This window comes from Passer domesticus, chromosome W, assembly GCF_036417665.1.
Source record: "Passer domesticus isolate bPasDom1 chromosome W, bPasDom1.hap1, whole genome shotgun sequence".
NCBI classification, from domain to species: Eukaryota; Metazoa; Chordata; class Aves; order Passeriformes; family Passeridae; genus Passer; species Passer domesticus.
This window is the reverse complement of record NC_087511.1, coordinates 40,833,112-40,854,386: the sequence shown is the minus strand read 5'-3', so window position 1 is coordinate 40,854,386 and position 21,275 is coordinate 40,833,112. Positions and strand designations below refer to the sequence as shown.

The following is a 21,275-nucleotide window of genomic DNA, read 5'->3' as shown; positions in this document are numbered from 1 at the left end:
TGCTGGGCTTCATTGTCTTATCATCTTTGCTAGCCAAATCAGAGGGTCACACAACTTGTTTTGCACTAGTCTGTAGGGGCCCTGGCAGCAGAGGCTGTCATTCAAGAGGGTAGGCTTCAGTGAGGAATTTCCCTCTTCATGTCTGGGAAGAGAGAGCTAAGAAACAGTTGTAGAAGATACCAGAAAGACTTGAAAATTAGAAACTCAAGACATCAAAGAAATGGCAATGAGCAAAAACCTGGGTTTTGTAGTCTAGGATGGATTGTTGAGCTACTGTTTTAACTCAGATGTTTGATGTATTTCCTCCTGGGTAGGATGAAGAGGAGTCGCTGAATGAAGTGGGCTATGATGACATTGGTGGCTGCCGGAAGCAGCTGGCTCAAATCAAAGAAATGGTGGAACTTCCCCTCCGACACCCTGCTCTATTCAAGGCCATAGGGGTGAAGGTATGTCCCCATGTGCACCAAGTAGATGAGTGGGCTTGCCCTTGAAGATGACTTGATATCAGAGGTTCATGAGGTGTTGAGAGGGGAATAAGTAATTTGGGGTTTTTGGTTTTTTTTTTGGGGGGGGGGGTTTGGTTTGCTTATGTTTGGGGCTTTTTTAAATGCTGGTGTTAGAAAAGTATCTCCTTACATGTTTTGGACACAGATTAAAGTACTCACAACTTGTAAAGCAGAGGGGTGCTTTGAATCAGCCTTGCTAGTTACTGGCAAGGTTTTTGTTGTGTGTTGTGTGAAGTAGTAAGGGTGTTGATAGCAATGTTGATGTGGCAGCTGTTGCATAAGATTGCATCACAATTTCAGACTGGCTTTATCAAATGCTTACAGATTTGCTGTGAATCTACTTAGGCATTCAGATACCACCTAAATCCCTTGCCTTTGTCCTCAGCCTCCACGTGGGATCCTGCTGTATGGTCCTCCTGGCACTGGTAAAACACTGATTGCCCGAGCAGTGGCCAATGAAACAGGGGCTTTCTTCTTCCTGATCAATGGTAAGTTTTGTGGCTGCTTTGGCCCCAGGTCTGCTGTGTGCTCACTTGTTCATCTTATGGTAAGGAATGGTGTCAATAGGGCTTGTAAGAGCCATGCTGTCTCCCTGACATCCTTTCTTACCTCTTTGAAGTGTGCATCTGCGGACACTTGGAGGCCATTTTTGTGGAAGTATCTATTGTGGCACTTCCCTTAAGCTTGATTGTTTTGTAGCTGGCTCATTGGAAAGACAGCTTCGCAATACAGGGACCTGGAGTCTGTCTGGCTTAGTGTTCGCATATGTTGTTGAGGGCAGAGCTGGGAGTGGTGAGATTATTCTATGAATATGGGTGCAGGACACTTGTTTCTGTTGCTGCCAGCATGTTCCATTCAGAAAAGAAGCTGATCTGCTGTGGATTTGTTTTTCCCTCAAGTAAAGCACAAGACCCGTTCTGTTTTATATAACATTAATTGTGGGGAACTATCCTGAAAGCTATGAGTACCTTGGGACTTAGCTACAAGTGCCAGACTCTCCTATTGATCACTCTTCACCTGTAGCAGTTGGGGTGGATACTGGTTTATGTCCTGTAAAGATCAGACTGTGACTTTTCCTCAGTGCTTTTCTGTGCCATTTTACATTCAGTATTGGAATAACTGAACATTTGTACTTAAGGAGTGATGCTTTTCTTCTCTGATTTCAGTCACTTAGACCCATGAAGGTGAAAGCAAAGAAGTATATAGCACAGTATAGCAGTGAGCAGCAGTAGGGAAGTGACTTGCTTTATATCTCAACATATCAGATATAAATGGACTGTTTTTAGCCATATGTTGTCTTTATCATATATTTTCTAAGTATGTGGAAGGTGTTACTGTATGCTAATTGTTATAGGTAAAAATGAAATATGTGCAATTCTAATAGAAAAACAAAAATAATTTATTCACGACCATGATACAGTCCCGACAGCCAATAATCAAACTGACAGCACAACACCCCCGGGAGATAGGCTGGGTGAACATGGATTTGGCCTCTATCGAACCAAATCCCCCTTCGTCCACGCTAGCTGCTCCCTAGCTCCGAGGGGACAGTTTTTATACTCTTTATTCCGGCCTCGGCAGAGTCTCTTTGTTTCCTTTTAGAATTCTTCATATTCAAGTTGTTGCCTGTGCCGACCATCCTGCATTTAAAGGACCTGATTCCACCGTCTCTCCGGTTATCCCATTTATTATTGCATACCCTGTTTTTCGTTTTCCTTCGATAACCCTGGCTGATCCATCCACAAACCACTTTTCCCCTTCCTCCAATTCTTCCTCTTCCAAATCAGGTCTGATCTTGGTCTGCAGTTGAACGATTTCAGCACAATCATGGGCAGGTACACCCAGAGTTTCTCCATATAGAAATTGAGCCGGATTCTGAGCTGCTGTGGTCCTAAGTCATGGGAATGGATTAAAATAGCTTCATGTTTCAGAAGTCGTGCATCAGTGAGCCATTTTTCTGCCTTCTGCTGCAAAATGCTCCTGACATTATGTGGGGTGTATACTTCTAGAAGAGCCCCAAAGGTTATCTTTTTGGCCTCCTCCACTACCACAGCTGTGGCCACTATAGGCTGTAGGCACGTAGGCCACCCCCTGCTGACAGGGTCCAAAAGCTTAGACACATAGCTTACTGGTTTCTTTGACCCTGCCCAATCCTGTGTTAGCACCCTGTAAGCAGTATGATTACTTACATCCAAACAGTTGGAACGGTCTTTTTACATCTGGCAAGCTCAATACCGGAGCCACTATAAGAGAGTCCTTTAGTTCCCTAAATTTCTCCTCGTCCTGCTCAGTCCATTTGGGTTTATCCATAGTCAGCTTTTCATATAGAAATTTTACCTTTTCACTATACCCCTCAATTCATTGCCTACAAAATCCCAAAAGTCCCAGGACCTGTCTTACCTCCCGCTTAGACTGAGGGGAAGGCAAGGAGATGGTCCTGGCTATTCTATCAGGGTCTAGCTTTTTCTTTCCTCTTACCAGCCAGTGTCCTAAATACTTTACCTTGGGCTCCGTGAACTGTAGTTTGGATTTTGAGACTTTCAGACCCTTGTTTCCTAAGAAGTTTAGAAGGGCAATGGTGTTTGACCTTACCTCACCTTTGTCAGGTCCTGCTATTAATAGATCGTCCCCGTATTGTAGTGACTTGGTTCCTTCTGTCGGGATAAACGCACTTAAAAGTTGCTTGAGAGCCTGGCCGAACAGGTGCGGCGAGTCCATCTGAGTTGTTGTTTACTATTTGTTTCTGGATCCTCCCATTGAAATGCAAAATAATCCCGGCTCCCTTCTGCTAGAGGACAAGTCCAAAAAGCATCTTTTAAATCAATCACACTATACCAAATGTCATTTGGTGACACATTATTGAGGAGGGTATATGGATTGGGAACCGTGGGAAACAGGGTCTTAGTCCTGCTGATAAACTGCCCTCAGATCTTGTACTAGACGGTAGCTTCCGTCCGGTTTTCAGACAGCAAGAAAGGGAGTATTATGTCACGACATGCACGGTTCCAAAGTACCTTTCTTTATCAAATCCTCTATTATGGGTTTTAACCCCCGCCTTCCCTCCATGGGTATCAGATATTGTTTTACCCTAATAGGGTCTTCAGGCTTCTCAATCTCTATGTGTATGGGCTCCATTTCTAGTTTCCCCGCCTCCCCTTTAGTATGCCACACCTTGGGATTGATCTTTCCCTCGTCCTTCATGGTTAGCCTATATAAACTTACCACAAGCTGCGATTCCCGAGCTATTAGGCTAATGCCCAAATTCACCATCAAATCCCTTCCCAATAAATTATAGTCTGCTTCCTCTACTAGCAACATAGTCCCCAAGCATATTTTATTTTCAGATTCTGCTTCTACGTCCTTGATTACCGGTACTAATCGTGCAGTGAACTGATCTGCAGATTTTTAGTCGAAAAAAAAGAAGAGCTCTCTTACCTATCCCTGGATCCAGTGAGGTCTCATCGTCCCTGATTGTTGATAGATTCCCATTCCCTTCTGATCCAGCCCGTGATCGATAAAACAACCCTCTTCCATCCCCAATTTCCCGGGGTTTTTGGGTTGGTGTGTGTGCTTTCTAACAAGTTTTTCACCCGCTTCCCTCGCGACCGACTACTTTCCTCACCGAAGAGTGGAACTGCGATCTTGGGGTCCACACTTGCTTCGTGATAATATCACATCTCGCACACACACTCGATCACTCCTCACTCAACCACACGATACTTACGGTTCGTTTTCCCGTGTGGAGTCTTCGTGCACGTTGATTTTACGAGTAAAAATTGCTGGCTTTACAGAGAATTAACTCTGTCCTCGAGAACTCTGGGCCCGTTTTTATCCTTTGATTGTGGCTTTTAGGCTACAAAAGGTTTGTGTAATCCGATCGGTTCAGTTGAGCTCTCCCAGTCTTGTCCGGCCGCGGGTCGCCGCCCGGACCTCGAGAGGGGACCCTGGAATCCTAAATCAGATCATGTCACAGTCACCAAGATTGTTATAGGTAAAAATGCAATATGTGCAATTCTAATAGAAAAACAAAAAGAATTTATTCACGACCATGATACAGTCCCGACAGCCAATAATCAAACTGACAGCACAACACCCCCGGGAGATAGGCTGGGTGAACGTGGATTTGGCCTCTATCGAACCAAATCCCCCTTCGTCCACGCTAGCTGCTCCCTAGCTCCGAGGGGACAGTTTTTATACTCTTTATTCCGGCCTCGGCAGAGTCTCTTTGTTTCCTTTTAGAATTCTTCATATTCAAGTTGGTTCTTTTCTTCTGTCTGAACTGCACAAAGCTTTTGTCCTTCTGTCTGAACTGCACAAAGCTTTTGTCTAATTCTTCTCCCAGATTCCCCGGAATCCTGTATTCAGGTGGCAGGTGTTGATGGCCCATGTTATCTCAGATGGGTATCTTTGCGAGCCATCATCTCTGGGACATGCCACTGTGAACGACCATCTCCTGTGCAGTCCAGGTTTCCTTCATATGTAAATGACATGGTATTCCCTTGCCATCCTGCCACGGTTTTGCCATCCTGAGAATGAGATCCCTAGCCCCCCCCCCTTGTACAGCCAGTTTGATTCATATACTTTATAGAAGTCTATATTTTATCGGCACAAATTACTAACTGTATCCCTAACACTAATGAACTGGACATTTTATTTCTATTGCATAATTAAAATGACATTGTCAGAGTTAGCCATGCATTCTTTGTCTGCTAGTCCCAAGCATTGAGCTGCAGTGTTGTAGATAAAGCTGGCATGAATTAGTGAGTTACCTGTTGTCTTGGTTTGGAAAGACAGGTGTCTGCTAAGGAAGGCAGGAGCCTCCCCTGAAATGGAAAATGTAAACCCCCCCCCCCCTCCAAATTGCTATAAATTTTAAATTAAGGGGCTCTCAGGCAAAAAATATGGGAGCAGGAAATAACAGTTCTTTAATAGGGAAGAGAATTTAAAAAAAGATAAAATAAACAATGCAGTAAACCAAATCAACACTGACAGAGTCAGAACACAACCTGACACCCTGTTGGTCAGGGTGCTGGTAGCAGTCCAATTGGAATTGTGGCTGCAGTCCTCCTGGAGTGTCAGGTGTGGTTCTGTTGGAGCAGGGATCCTGCAGAAGGGTGCAGTCTTCCTCTGAAGATCCAGTGGAAGAGGCAACTGTTCCTTTGGGAAATCCAGTGCAGAAAGCTTGTATTCCAGAAACTCAAGATTATATCTGGGTAGAATGCTTGGCTCTTCCCTCTGGGCAGAGCATCACACAATGGGATGCTATAGTTTTTATGAGTCATGCAGTGACATTCAATAGCCTATTATCAGCAGATGTCTCCCCGGAGGGAGGAATGGTTGTGAAAGAGATAAGGAAAACTTCCCACTTAACAGAAGACAACTGCCATACAGATGGCAAATAGAATACAATTTGCTTGACAATCCAGGACACCTGTAATGAAGCATTCTTAGTACCTGCTCATACCAGCGTCTCTGCAGCTGGCCTGCTTTGGTCAGCTGGCAGCCTTGCACTTCCAAAGGTCAGGTTTCTTTTTCTTGGATCCTTTAGAAGCATACTTTTTTTTCATTGCCACTCCCTTCAGCATGATGGAAAATCTGTAAAAACAGAATAAATCTGTGAGCCTGCGCTAGTGTTCAGCAACTGTAGGAGATCTGAGGAATGCTGCCCTTCCTTCTGGGATTAATGTGGTTACACATTTTTATTATTTGTTCTTTGAGAGGAGATGGGGTTTGGGGTGTTGGTTGTTTGGTGGTGGCTTGTTGCTGTTGGTTGGTTGGTTGGTTAGTTGGTGTGTGAGTCAATAGTCAGGCAGCCAGGGCAACCATAAACCCATGGCTAAAACATAGAGTAAATTTATTTCCATTACCTAAATAACTGAGGGATCCCTGAAGCAATACCTGCACAGGGGCACACAAGCAGAAACATTGGCACTGTTAGTTCATGCCAGAGGATCGCTGGCTACTGTTCACACAGCCTTATGAAGGGTTATTTTCAGCTGCAAGGTCACTTGAGCACTCATCAGTGTTTTGCTTTTTAACCCATTCCTCCCAACAATTGGGTTTTTGGAACTAATTTATAAAATCTTATAGAGGTAAATGCATACCTGTGTAATACGTGCTATAGACAGCTTTGGTATCTTACAGCTTTTTCTTTCCCTACCCTGATAACTTGTCACCATATAATTTGATTGCTTCCATTGTGAGCATTAACTGTGTGTGGTGGCACATTTCAGAGAAGCTCACTAAGTGTGAAATAGGGTAAGGGAAGAGGCAGCTAATGGTAGCTCATTGGCTAGTGTTACATTCTGTTAAACTGAAAACACTGAAATGATGATAGTAAATAGTTCTGCATGCTGGTCTTGCCTGTTCAGATGTAAATTTAATGAACTTGGTTGATAGTATTTGCTTTGGCTTGAAATATAGATACATGTGAACCTTGTACTAAAAAAAAAATCAGCCTCATGTTTTTGGGGCTAGCTGCCTCTCTTCTGGGTGCCACAGTTACTATTTTTTTAGGTCCTGAGATCATGAGCAAGCTGGCTGGTGAGTCTGAGAGCAACCTGAGGAAAGCCTTTGAAGAAGCAGAGAAGAATGCTCCTGCCATCATCTTCATTGATGAACTGGATGCTATTGCTCCTAAAAGAGAGAAGGTAAAGAAAGCCTTTAGAAGATAAAGGAGTGAATCCTTTTTGGTAGCAGCTGGCATGAGTCTCTGCATTTGACTATAGGGTAAAGCAGTATTTCACTTAATGCTTGAAAGCAGTTGGATGTCAGAATTTGGGTAGCAGAAGAATCTGATGTAGTTTACGATGTTTCTTAACAGCTCATGTCTGTTGTATCTGTCTGCTTTGGTGCAGTACTAGCTCCTGTGCTGTGTTTTAGAGCTTTTGGTCTAAATATTACTTTCTCTCTCCACAGACACACGGAGAGGTGGAACGTCGCATCGTGTCTCAGCTGCTGACTCTCATGGATGGACTGAAACAGAGAGCACATGTGATCGTTATGGCAGCCACCAACAGACCTAACAGCATTGACCCAGCTCTCAGGCGATTTGGTAACCACAATTGCCATCTCTTTTTTTGTGTATCAGATACTTTGTTATGGACTGTGCTTCAGGGGCCTTGGAAAGACTGAGTAGAAATGAATATTAAGCATCTTATGTGTTATATAAGCTTCTTTCCAGCTACTTGTTTGGAAATAATTTCTAGATTTCAGCTTTTGGTATAATCTTTCGTGCTTTATTAGATTAGAACTTGTAGAAATAATAAAATACTTAGAGGGTAGCACATTTTTTCACTGCATCAGTTAGATGAGGCTATTTCAGGACTAAATGCTTAAGGGGTTGTTCATGCCTCAGGTTGCAGGAGGCTCTGAATTGTCCCATTTATCTTTTATTGATGAAAGATCTGGTAGTTTCTGAGATTCAGGTTTTCAAAACTTTGCAGTGTAAATGAACATCTGTTGTATGACCAGTTGGTAAAATAAAATTTGCAGGAAAAATGGCCTCTTAAATGTCTAGTGAGGCATTTGAATGCACAGCTATAGCTAGAAGAAAATGATAGATGTACATGCCCTAGTTAATATTGCAGTAATACATGAGTTTCCTGCCTCCTCAGATATTGGGGCAATTCATGTTTTTCACCATTTGGGTACTGCTATGAAAGTTCTGAAAAATTTAATCTCTCAGTATTTGTGGACACAAAGGTAGGAATAAATAAAAATGTACCATGGTGTGTTGGTTAGGATAGCATATTTTCCTATAAATTAGGAATGGAAAAAAGCAGAAATCCTCTGTGTTTATATAATCCTGAACTCTACTTAATGCAGTAGTCTTACTTTCCCTAAATGGCCGTAAGCCTTTCTGCCTTCTCTGATCTGACTCTGCTATTGTGCTGATTGATGCTGCAGAGAAACCCAAAGCTCTGGCATTTTCTGAAATTGTTACTGGCTTGTCATCAAGTTCCTGTGTCAGAGGAAGGTATCAACTATAGCTCCCTTAGTTTGCAGAATCAGCAACTCAACGTGTGCTTGTACTCCCCAGGTCGTTTTGACAGAGAGGTAGATATTGGTATCCCAGATGCCACCGGGCGCTTGGAGATCCTGCAGATTCACACAAAAAATATGAAACTGGCTGATGATGTGGATCTGGAACAGGTGAGTAGCATGCTGTTATGAAAGCTTGCCTCTGCTCATTTAGGACAGCATGAAACTGAGCAAATATGTGACCTCTGAGCTTCCTCCTAACTAGATTACCAGTGACCAAAAATCCTCACTTGCTAGTTAAGAATGCTGTGGCTAAGTGAAACAAATGTGTACCAGTCCAGTCTGGAAGTGCCTTGCCACTGTCCTGTGTTTGTTTGCTGTGGCATTCTCTTTAAAAATAAAGCAAGCCTGAAACAGCACTCACAGAGCTGGCTGAACATTGTACTAATACTGGATGGATCTAATATCTGTCCTGAATGAAGAACTGCAGTCCTCAGGGTTATCTTTCTGCACGCTATCTATTCCAGTTGCAACTTTGTTCTCAAGTAAGAGGTAGAACAGCAGTGTCTTTGGCTGCTAAATGTGATAGCACTTATCTTGAATTTGCAGCAAAGCACTAATGTTTCTGTCCTTCAGAGTTTTGTTGCACCTCTGAATGAGGGACCAGAGCATGCATTGCCCTTGCAGAGTGCTTGCTTGTGTTCCTGAGAGTCATAGCTAATGCTCTGCTTTCAGGTGGCAAACGAGACCCATGGCCATGTTGGTGCTGACTTGGCTGCTCTTTGCTCAGAAGCTGCTCTTCAGGCTATCAGAAAGAAGATGGATCTCATAGACCTAGAAGATGAAACCATCGATGCTGAAGTGATGAACTCGCTGGCTGTGACCATGGATGACTTCAGGGTAATGGAGGAGTACCCTTCTTTCTTTTGTGTGCAATGTCTAATTGCTTATCTGAAGCTAGTGAACATAAAATATTAGAATTGATATAATGCTGTTTCTTCTAACGACAGTGGGCTCTGAGCCAGAGCAACCCTTCTGCTCTTAGGGAGACTGTGGTGGAGGTGCCACAAGTTACCTGGGAAGATATTGGTGGTCTAGAAGATGTAAAGAGAGAACTCCAGGAACTTGTACAGGTAAGGGTTTCCAACAGATTTTTTCCTAGTCAGCTTGAAAAATAATGATTGTCATGGTTTAGAAATGGTATTCCCCAATTAAGTGTTCCCATTGAAACACTCCAAACCACATGCTGCTCACTCACTCCCCCCTCCCCTGTGGCAGGATGGAGAGGAGAATTGGAGGCAGAAAAGGTAAATATCATGGGTTGAGATAAGAACAATTTACTGGAAACAGCAATGAGATAAGAAAATGAACAGTATTAATAACAGTGTACAGGACAGGTGAATGATTCACATGTGAATGCTCACCATACGGACCATGACATTATCCCCAACTGCTTGCTTCACATTATCCGACCGAAAGGAACCCCCTCCCTCTGCCCCCTGCATGACGTGAGGTGGTACCCTGTCCTAGCCAGAACCAGGACAATAATAAAATTCAGAACCTCTGCACATTCCTGTTTGGGCTGTGACCAGGGTAAATGCAAAGTTTATATGGTATTTTCATGTAATGGATGGAAAATATCATGCTGTTCCATCTTAGTGAACCTGGGGAGAGGGAGGTGCTGGGAAGCAGCATCAGGCTTTCCTGAGCTGAGTATACAGGGACATCTTGGGTGGGTGTTGTGCTACATGCAGGAACAGCAGCAGTTCTGCTTCTCTTAAGTGGAGACTAGCAATAGCACTGCTGCCAAGAATCCTGTTATGTGATGGCTTTAATATGCTGGAAAGTAGATGAAGATTCTCATGCAGAGAGCCTCTGAAGTTTGATTTTGCAGCAGTGTTAGCATAGAGGTGATAAGTAATTGAAGCCTTCTGTGAAAGGAGAAGCTGGAACAAAGTCATGAACAGTCTGTGGAATTGAGGTGGTTTGGGTTTGATACATCCTGCTTTCAGTTGCACTGTAGAAACAGCCTGTCTGTGAATAAACGAATCTACTTTTCAATCTAACTTCTGTCATTAAAATCATCACCTCTGATCATGTTGGAAGGATAAATGCTCACATCAGACATCTTGACTGTCTTTGGAGGGCAGAGAAAATAGGTTAGATAATGAGCTAGCTGTTCTCATTTGCTTTTGCAGGGCAGACTGAAGTTGGGGTTAAATGTGCTGGAAAACTACCTGAACTGGCACTTCGTTCATAGGCTTTACAATTTAGCTGTGATGCTTTTTAAACCACTGCCCATTTAAAAACACCAGTGGCACTGAACAGGCAGACTCTTGTGTTTAACCCACCAGAAATCAAAATTATTTGAGTTGGAAAGGACCTCAGAGATCATTCCAAACCCTCCAGCCATGGTATAGTGGGTTGACCCTGGCTGAATGCCGGGCACCTGCCAAAGCTGTTCTCTCACTCCCCTCTGCAGCCAGCCAGAGGAGAGAAAATTTAACAAAGAGTTCATGAGTTGAGACAAGGACTGGGAGAGATCACTCATCAAATACCATAGTGGGCAAAATAGGCTCTAATTAGAGTATGAATTGAATTTATTGCTAACAAAATCAGAGCAGGACAATGACAAGTAAAATGAACCCTTAAAAAACCACCTTCCCCCCACCATTCCCTCCTTTCCAGCTCTACCTCCTACCCCAGCAGTACAAGGAGACGGAATGGGGGTTTTGATCAGTCCATTACCCGTGGTTTCTTCCACTGTTGATGGAGAGGAGTTGTTCTCTTGCTGCACTGTGGGGTCCCTCGCCATGGGAGACAGTTCTCCATGAACTTGTCCAACGTGAGTCCATCTCATGAGCAACAGCTAAATGTGAACTGCTGTAATGTGAGTCCATCCCATGGACAACAGTCCTCAAACTGCTACAGTTTGAATCACTCTTCCATGGGATGCAGTTGTCCAAGTACAGGCTGCTCCAGCAAGGGCTCCTCTCTCCACGGGCCTCCCACGGGGTCACAGTCTCCTCTTAGGCATCCACCTGCTCTGGCATGGGTGTCCTCCACAGGCTGCGGGTGGATCTCTGCATCCCCATTGATCTCCATGGGCTGCAGGGGGACAGCCTGCTTCACCATAGTCTTACCCACAGGATGCAGGGGAATCTCAGCTCTGGTGCCTGGAGCACCTCCTCCCCCTCCTTCTTTACTGACCTTGATGTCTCCATAGTTTTTCTTCTCACATATTCTCACCCCACTCTTCTCTGGCTGCAATTACATCTGTGCAGTAACTTTTCTTTCTTCTTAAATATGTTATCACAGAGGCGTTACTACTGTTTCTAATTGGGCCAGCCTTGACCAGCAGCACATCTGTCTTTGGAGCTGCCAGGGATTGGTTCTGCCAGACATGGGGGAAGCTTTTAGCAGCTTTTCAGAGAAGCCACCCCTGTAGCCCCCCCGCTACCAAAACCAGGCCATGCAAACAGAATACACATGGACAGAGACACCTTCCACTAGACCAGGTTGCTCAGAGCCCCATCCAGCCTGGCCTTGGATACTTCCAGGGATGGAATGTCCACAACTTCTCTGGGCAACCTATGCCAGTGCCTCACCACCCTCACAGTAAAGAATTTTTTCCCAATATCCAATCTAAATCTACCCTCCTTCGGTTTGAAGCCATTCCCTCTTGTCTTATCACTATATGTACTCGTAAAATATCCTGCTCTGGCTTTCTTGTAGGGACCCTTTAGGTACAGGAAGGCTGCTCTAAGATCTCCCCAGAGCCTTTTCCAGGCTGAACAGCCCCAGCTCTCTCAGCCTATCTTTATAGGAGAGGTGCTCCAGCCCTCTGATCAGCTCTCCGCTGTGTTTGCATCAGCAGGTCTACATCCTTATTTTGAGGGCCCTAGAACTGGATGCAGTACTCCAGGTGGGGTCTCAGAACAGCGGAGCACAGGGGCAGAGTCACAGAACGGTTGAGGTTGGAAGAGACTGCAGTGGATCATCTGGTCCAACCCCCCTGCTCAAGCAGGGTTATCCCAGAGCACGTCACAGAACTGCATCCAGACAGTTCTTGAATACCTCCACTGAGGGATACTCCACAACCTATCTGGGCAGTCTGTTCCAGTGCTCAGTCACCTGCACAGTAAAGAAGTTCTTCCTCATGTTCAGGTGGAACTTCCTGTAGTTTCTGTCCATTGGTTCTCATCCTACTTCTTGGTACCATTGAGAAGAGCCTGGTCCATCCTCATGATGATCCTCGCTTCAGATACAGATACACACTGATGAGGTCCCCTCTCAGTTGTCTCTTGTTAAGGCTGAACAGGCCCAGCTCCTTCAGACTTCCCTGATAAAAAAGATGTTCCAGTCCCTTAATCATCTTTGTCACCCTCCACTGGACCTGCTTCAGGAGCTCCATGTCTCTCTTGTACTAAGGAGCCCAGAATGGGACTCAGTACTCCAGATGCAGCCTCACCAGGGCTGAGTAGATGGGCAGGACCACCTCCCTTGACCTGCTGGCAATGCTCTTCTTAATGCACCCCAGGATCCCATTTGCCTTCTTGGCCACAAGGGCACTGCTGGCTCATGGACAACTTGGTGTCCACTAGGACCTCCAGGTCCTTCTCTGCAGAGCTGCTTTCCAGCAGGTCACCCCCAGCCTATACCAGTGCCTGAGGTTATTCTTCCCCAGGCACAGGCCCCTGCATTTGCCTTTGTTGAACTTCAGACAGTTCTTCTCTGCCCATCTCTCCAACCTGTCAAGGTCCTTCTGAATGCCTGCACAGCACTCTGGGGTATTGGCCACTCCTCCCAGCTTTGTGTTGTCAGCGAACTTGCTAGGGAGGCATCTACCCCTTCATCCAAGTTATTGGTGAACAAGTTAAACAATACTGGGCCCAGTATTGAACCTTGAGAAGCACCACTAGTGACAGGCCTCCAACTAGACCCTATGCCACTGATTACAGCCCTCTGGGATCTGCCATTCAGCTAGTTCTCAATGCACCTCTGTCCACTCATCCAGTCCACACTTCCTGAGTTTGCCTATGAGGATGTTGTGAGAGACAGTGCCAAAAGCCTTGCTGAAGTCAAGGTAGACTATCCACTGCTCTCCCCTCATCCATCCATGTAGTTGTTTCATCATAGAAGGCAATCAGGTTGGTCAAGCATGATTTCCTTTTAGTGAATCCATGCTGACTACTCCTGATCACCTTCTTGTCATCCATGTGGATAGAGATGGCCTCCAGAATGAGGAACTCCATTACCTTTCCAGGGATTGAGGTGAGGCTGACTGGCTGATAGATCCCTGGGTCCTCTTGCTTGCCCTTTGTGAAGACTGGGGTGACATTTGCTTTCTTCCAGTCTTCAGGCACCTCTCTTGATCACCACAACCTTTCAAAGATGATTGTGAGCAGCCTCGCTCTGGTGTCCATTAGCTCTCTCAGCACTCATGGATGCATCCCATCAGGGCCCACAGACTTGTGGATATCAAGTTTGTTTAGGTGTTCTCTGACCCAACTCTCTTTGACCAAGGGAAAGTCTTCCTTCCAACATTCCTTTACCCTAGTCCCCTGGGTCAGAGATCCCTGAGGGCTGGTCTTGTCAGTGAAGAGTGATGCAAAGAAGATGTTCAGTAACTTTGCCTTCTCTGCATTCTCTGTCACCAGGGTCCCCTCTCCATTTACTAATGGTCTCACATTATCCTTAGTTTTCCTTTTGTTACTGATGAAGGAAGAAACCCTTCTTGTTGTCCTTGACATCCTTGGCCAGTTTTAATTCCAGATGGGCCTTGGCCTTCCTTGTCTCATTTCTACTTACTCTAACAACCTCTTTATATTCAGTCCAAGTGGCCTGACCCTGCTTCCATCTCTTGTGTTTCCTGCTTTTGCTTGGGTCCCCTTTGCCTGATTTCTTGCTCATTGGCATGTACCATTCTTGAGCCGGGAGGATATTGACCAAGTCTCTTGGACTCCTTTTCCCTGTAGGACTTATTCCCATGGGATTCTTCCAAGAAGATCCCTGAAGAGGCTAAAGTTGGCTCTTCTGGAGTCCATGGTTACAATCTTACTTGCTGCCCTGCTTCTTCCTCCCATGATACTGAACTCGTCAATCTCATGGTCACTACAGCCAAGGCTGCCGCCAACCTTTACATCTCCAAAAAGGCCTTCCCCGTTTGTTAGTATGAGGTCAAGCAGCACGTAATTCTGTTACCAAAAATTTGGTAAAATAAAAATCTCCTTAACACCAATGCAGCATTTAGAAGCAGGCATTCTTTATTTGGCCAGATGCATGAGGGGATAGCTCTTCCTAAAGTTGGGTACAGTGAGTACAGGAAAGTTTCTGTTTATATACTGTATTTTACATATATATTCATTGATTGTCCCAGAATAAACATACATATGATAATATTTTTCCTGAAATCATTAACATATTTTTCCTCCCCTTTTCTGTGTCTTTTGTCCTGGGGATTTCTTTGATGGTCTCTAGTAATTGAGGGACCCTGATGTAATACCTGACCTGGTCAAGTTGGCAGGGCACTGGGACTGGTGAACTTCCAGTTCTCCTTCTTACACAATGGGCATTTTGCAGTTCCATAGGCCAGTGGGTTTTGAAGAACGAGCATTGTGTTAGCTCACCAGGTGTAGACAATTTTTCATCTGGTAACATTCCCCCCTTTGAGGCTTGTGAAGCTTGTCTTTTTAAACCTTCATAAGCCTCACTTTGATTTTTAATAACATCATATGAGTTCCTTGCATTGCATTAGCAATCATGTTTTTTATGCAGCTTAAAGCAAACATCATAATCACAATTATTACTATGATCACAATTATGCTTTGCAAAAGTGAGGCCAACCAATCACTCAGAGAAAATGCAAGTCCTTTAAATATTTTATTTAACCAGTTACACTTTTTAATTTTGTCCCTAATTTTCTGCTAGATGCAGCAACTGATTTTATCCTATCTGATCATCCAATTTAGCAGTCACATTCAGAATGTGCACACAACAAATATTGTTGTTTAAATTCAACTATCCACATACTCCATGTTCATGTAGTAGCAATAGATCTAAAGCCAATCTGTTTTGTAAGGTCATTTTAGTTGTGCCTTGCAATTGGTCATTTATTTCAGCAAACCCCAATTGAGTTGTATTTGCTAAAGCTTCCATTTGCAGTCAAATTGTGTATAGCTAGTCTGTTCCTAAAGGTAATGTTTGAGGAATAAAGATGGATTTTTATATCCATCCCACTATAGTTTTCGTATCCTTCTCATGTGTTCCCAGATTTTTGTCAAATTGCTGACTAAAGTTCCCCACAGAACTGGATTTTCTGCAGAGGTTGGTATTGGTAAACAAGCTGTTATAGAAGTTACATTCTGTAATCTGACTTTAGGACCATATTCCCCTTCCAAGAATTTAAGATCATAGTTTCTATTATTATTATAAATATGCAATTATTTATCATCTTCATCTACGTCAAATAAATAGCATCCCCCTAGAAAATCACATTCTATACCTAAAACTATAGGATTTAGATGAAAAAACTCCAAGATCTTAGTCAGTTTTGTATCTGCTGTGTTTAATGTGTGGTTGCTGGTTTTACCCACGTGATGAAGCCAGGGCTCGATTCCTTTTACCTTGAGTGCAGTGTAGGTTACCAGGAGGACTTGATATGGTCCCTTCCACTTCTCCTGGATTGGTCCAAAATTCAAGGTTCTGATACACACTCTATCTCCTGGTCAGAAAGGATGTACAAGCAAGTCTAGCCCAAATGATCTGTTGACAGTGTTGTACCTTTTAAAAGAGTTAGTTCCAGTGCTATTAAATATTAATTTCAGCAAAACTTTTGAGACTTGTTGGTGCAACACGGGAAAGCTTCTGGCCATCCAGAAGAAGTATCTACCAATACCAAAATGTACCAGTCCCCATTCTGCCTGGGCAGTTCTTCAAAATCAATTTGCCAATTATCACCTAGTGAATTCCCCTGTTTTACTATCCCGATGGTGGCCTTTTTCCTTTCTTGGGATTATTTTGCAAAACAAATCACACATTTTTCAACAACTAATCTATTATTTTCTGTCATCTTTGTGCTAACTATGTTCCTTGATAAACTAGTTACCATATTTTCTGTTTCCTGATGTGTTTCCTGATGTTTTAGTTCTGTTATCTTATACATTAATTGTGGAAGTACAATTACCTGCCCACATGAGGTTACCAATCACCTGCTGGGATTTCCCATAGCTTCTAATGATGGGGCTAACTGCCTGTCCTGATTACTATAATTTTGTTTTTGTTCCCAGACATTCAACTTTTTGCTTGGTATTAGTGCAAGGATACCTTTTCCAGCAACCTCTTTAGTTGTTTTGGCAGCTAAATGATTCCCTGTATTAACTGGGGAGTCTCCAAACTGATGGGCTTTACAAGGGCATCATGGCCACTTCTTCTGAGTTTTGCACACTGTAGTAGTTGACCAATTTTTTCTTTGTACTTAATAGGAGACCTCTGTGCCAATAACAATCTCCTTTCCTTCCATTTGGTTTCATGGATGTGTATTATTCCAAAAGCATATTTTAAATCAGTCCATCTGTTTACTCTTTCAGTGATATCTAGCACTCATTGTAAAGTCATTACTTAAGCTTTTTGTGCTGATGTGTTAAAAGGTAAAGCCTGGGCTTCTCTTGTCTGGGTCGAGGTTCCCATTGCATACCCAGCTGCCCATTTTCTGTTTTGTACCATGCTGCTCCCACTGGTGTATAGGTGCAGTTCCTGGTCCTGGATGGGATTGTTCTTGAGATCCAGTCTGCCAGAACACACTTGTCCAATGGTTACCAGGCAGTCATGGTACAAAGGTCTCTGGGCTTCTTCTGAAGCCTGGAGAAACATGGCTGAGTTCAAAGCAGTGGCTACCTTAAGCAGCTCAACATTGTCCTGCTGGTATTTCAGCATCCTGCTGGCGATATCCAATGTCTTCCTTTTTGTTCCAATTGTTTGGACAGGCTGCTTCCATGACCCCAAATGCTGCACCAGTCCCCCTAGTGCCAGGTGCATCTTTTCATGCCCAGATAACTCAAATGGTTTGGTTCAAAGGTGAGAGTCACAGTGCAGGTATTGTCATTAAGGTTCTTTTAGGGCTTCAAAGACCCTCTGACTCTCAGGAATCCAAACAAAGTATTTTTTGGTGGAGGATAATGCAAGGGTTTTGCCAGTACTCCATAACTGTCAATCCATAACTGACACCATCTGGCCATACCTAAGTAGGCTTGTAGTCCTTTGCTCTGGAGTCTGACAAATGGCTTCTTTTCAGCTGCTTCCCAAGCTTCTTTTTTTCCTGTGAGATCTCAAAACTAAGATATATTACTGCTTTGCTTAAAGCCTTACCCAGCTCCTTGGCTTGGAGGGCACTAAACCTGTTTGTTAATAGCAAGTCTTCAGGAGGAAAAAGAGAATTCTTCCTTATACAGAGTGGTTAGTTTTCAGCATTCTTTTGACTTTGGATTTCTTGAGACATGGTGCAGAGCCTGCATGCATCTCCAATGTAGAGGGGGACTGAAACTCCTGAGTCTGTAGGGTCTCTGACAATATTCTGTCTATCACTTTCTCATCTTCATGAATGCTGTGCAGTCTGCTTGCTTCCTCACATAACTCCTTGACCTGGTGACATAGCTCCTTGACAGGGACACACCTTCTGCAAAGGAGATGACTCAGCCCCAGCTTCCCAGACAGGCATCAGGCACTCCTTACAACCAGAGGCCTGCAGAGCTACATGTACTGTCAGAAGGTCTGTCACTGGTGCAGCAACTCCAACAGCCACTGGGGAACGAGCTCTACAGTGTGTCATCACCATAACATTGGGAGTTCACACTAGTAAGACTGGGAAAGAAAGGGCTTCCTTTGCCCCTTGGCATTAACTGCTGCTCTTATTTCCTGCTCTCTGGTACTGCTACTATGTTGGCCCTCCTATGGAGAGGAGCCCTTCCTTGTCAACTGCAGTGCAAACTGCTGCACCCCACTTTGGCTGACGTGCCATGTCCTGTTTGCCCCCTCTGCTGTGTTCCTGGTCTCGTGCTCCCTGGGGGCTCCTGCACCTGAGCTGTTCACCTCTGTGAGTGACAGACTGAGCTTAAATCATCTGCTGTCACTCCTGACCCGGCCTCTGCTGAGTCAGCTGCTCTTGTTCAAGCTCCACTTGGGTCTTGACACTCTCCTGGGGTTACCCTGCCTTTAGAAACTCACTGTTTGCTGCAGTCTCTTGCTCTGCTGCAGGATGTGCCTGCACAAGAGCTGTTTGCTCCCTCAACCTGCTACCCATGCTTTGATGCAGCCCAGGACACAGTTGGTTTCTGGGCTGCGAGTGCAGATTGCTGGCTCATGTTGAGCTTCTCATCAACCACCACCCCCAAGTCCTTCTCGACAGGGCTGCTCCCAATGCATTCTCTTCCCAGCCTGTACTTGTGCTTGGGATTGCCCCAACCAGGTGCAGGACCTTTTGTCGCCGTTGAGTTAGGAACAACAAGGAAAAGACAACACAGACTCCAGTGCTTCTTAGAAGGCATGAAGCAAGGTTTATTAGAAACTACACATATTTATAGACAGGATTGTTCATCCAGAACCTCATTGGTCTTTAAACAACACCCCTCACACCATTGGTTAATTAGGAACAACACCTTCTTGTAAATATGTTTCCATAAGCATCACGTACAAACATTCCACATGTTCACAAACACCAGGTGGAGAGATTAAGATAAGAATTATGTTAATTCTTTCTCTGAGCTTTCTCACAACTTCCCCAGGATGATGCCTGGGAAAGTTATCTGTTTCTCTCTCTGACTAAACTGTCAGCATCCACAGGTCCCCCTTTTTTGTTTAAAGCAGAAGGCAGTGTTTGTAATCCTCTGTGGGGCCCCTTGCAGGAAGGAGAGCAAACACAGCTCAAGAGGTCCCTTTAGCAATTTGCCAGTTATCAACCAGAACCTCAGTCAGACACTGACTTAGAATGGTCAGGGAGATTCTCCAACACATACCATCGAATTCTTTACAATCACATCCTTTTACCAACATCAAGTATTTTTGTTCCTTCTTACAAGAAATCCTTACTAATTCTAATACAGTAATAAAACATTGTTAGTCTGCTCAAAGAATTGGCCGTCTAACATGTCAACAACCCTTTCCCAGAAACAAAGAAAAAGAGAGAATGCTCATTCCCTACTCGTAGAAGGACCATCTGATTGATGATTGGCAGCTTGATCATCATTTGAAGGTTGCCTGTTGGCCACATTCTGTTTTTGGTGTTGCAATTCAGGGCGAACACATCTTGCGGGTATGCACCATACCCCAATGTCCATGGAAATGCATGCATACCGGTGACCCCAAGCGATAAACTCACAGGGGCCCTCCCACTTATTAGTGGTTAGGTCCCCTATCCAGACTTTTGCTCAAGGCAGGTGCATCTCACCTGAAGAATGCAATGAGAAAAAGTGATTTAAAATGGCAGGATTGTTTGAATTTTGTGGCACTGTAAGATGATAGATTGTATATAGAGCTTTTTCCAATCAGCTGTGCGGGGTTTCTCCGGGCGTTCCGCTTTTTTGTTTTTCCAGAACACGCTTTAAAGTACCATGAACGTGTTCAACAATAGCTTGACCAGTTGTAGAATGCGGAATACCAAGTTTATGTGAGACTCCCCATAAGCATAAAAACTGCTGCGTCTTCTATGAGACGTGGGCGGGAACATTATCAGTTTTCACAGAAGAAGGTATACCCAAAATCACAAAAGCCATCCTCCAATGGGTAATCATGTTGTGACGCTTTTCTCCAGTGTGAGCAGATGCCCACATAGCAGAGGAGAAGGTGTCAATAGACACGTGCACATACTTTAGTCGGCCAAATTCAGCAATATGAGTGACATCTGTTTGCCAAAGCTGCAAGGCTTTTAGGCCTCTGGGGTTCACCCCTGGTGGTAACCATGACAGTCAGCACAAGACAACGTCACGAACCTCAGTTGGTGTTAACTGAAATTGTTTCTGCAGGGTATGTGCACTTTGATGGAAAAAATAATGTGACGCTTTGGCTTGCACAATTTTGTCAGGCTGAGGCGCTACCCACACAGGGTTAGCCAACCTGTCAGCCCTGGCATTACCTTCTGTTATGAAACTTGGTAAATTGGTGTGACTCTGAATGTGCAAGATGTAATATGAATGAACTCAGGCTTGAATTGCACACCACAAAGTTTTCAATAACTGAAACAAAACTGCATTATTGACTTCTTTCAGAAGTGAACAATCCAAATGTGTGGTTATGTCTGTGACATAAGCAGAATCAGTGACCAAGTTCAGAGGCACCTGAGAAAATTTCTGGAATGCCATGGCAACAGCCTTTAACTCAACCAATTGGGCCAAGCCTGACTCATGGCCTTCCAGCACTTGCCACCCAGATTCATCCTTCCAAGTAACAATGGCTTTCCCTGTTTTTCCTGAGCCGTCAGTGAAGACGGTGGGTCCTTGCACCGGCACCCGACTATTTTTTGGCCGCAAAGACCGATTGGTTGATTTTGCCAACTGCAATAACTTGTGACTGGGCATATGATAGGCAATTTGCCCTGAAAAGTTCTGCAGCGCACTTTGCAAAGGAGCACTGTTAATAAAGCTCCATTCAAAGACTTCCCACTCTATTGGAAGAATAATTTTTGAGGGATCAACTGCCATTAATTGCAAACACTGTTGATGGCATTTGATTATCAAATGAGCGATTAATTCAAACAACGTGGGTGCTGTCTTTTTCAGTTGATGGGGCAAGAAGACC

The 21,275-nt window shown here is 44.2% G+C and overlaps 1 protein-coding gene across 1 annotated transcript in view; it reads left to right on the top strand.

Annotated features, from left to right (window-relative positions):
• LOC135289186 (transitional endoplasmic reticulum ATPase-like) overlaps positions 1-21,275 on the top strand; it is a 61,918-nt gene that overhangs the window by 18,460 nt on the left and 22,183 nt on the right. Inside the window, exons 6-12 of the mRNA XM_064402622.1 lie at positions 315-446; positions 892-994; positions 7,023-7,156; positions 7,425-7,560; positions 8,548-8,660; positions 9,225-9,389; positions 9,500-9,622. Coding sequence (XP_064258692.1) covers positions 315-446; positions 892-994; positions 7,023-7,156; positions 7,425-7,560; positions 8,548-8,660; positions 9,225-9,389; positions 9,500-9,622 — 906 coding nt within the window. The remainder of the gene's footprint in view (positions 1-314; positions 447-891; positions 995-7,022; positions 7,157-7,424; positions 7,561-8,547; positions 8,661-9,224; positions 9,390-9,499; positions 9,623-21,275) is intronic.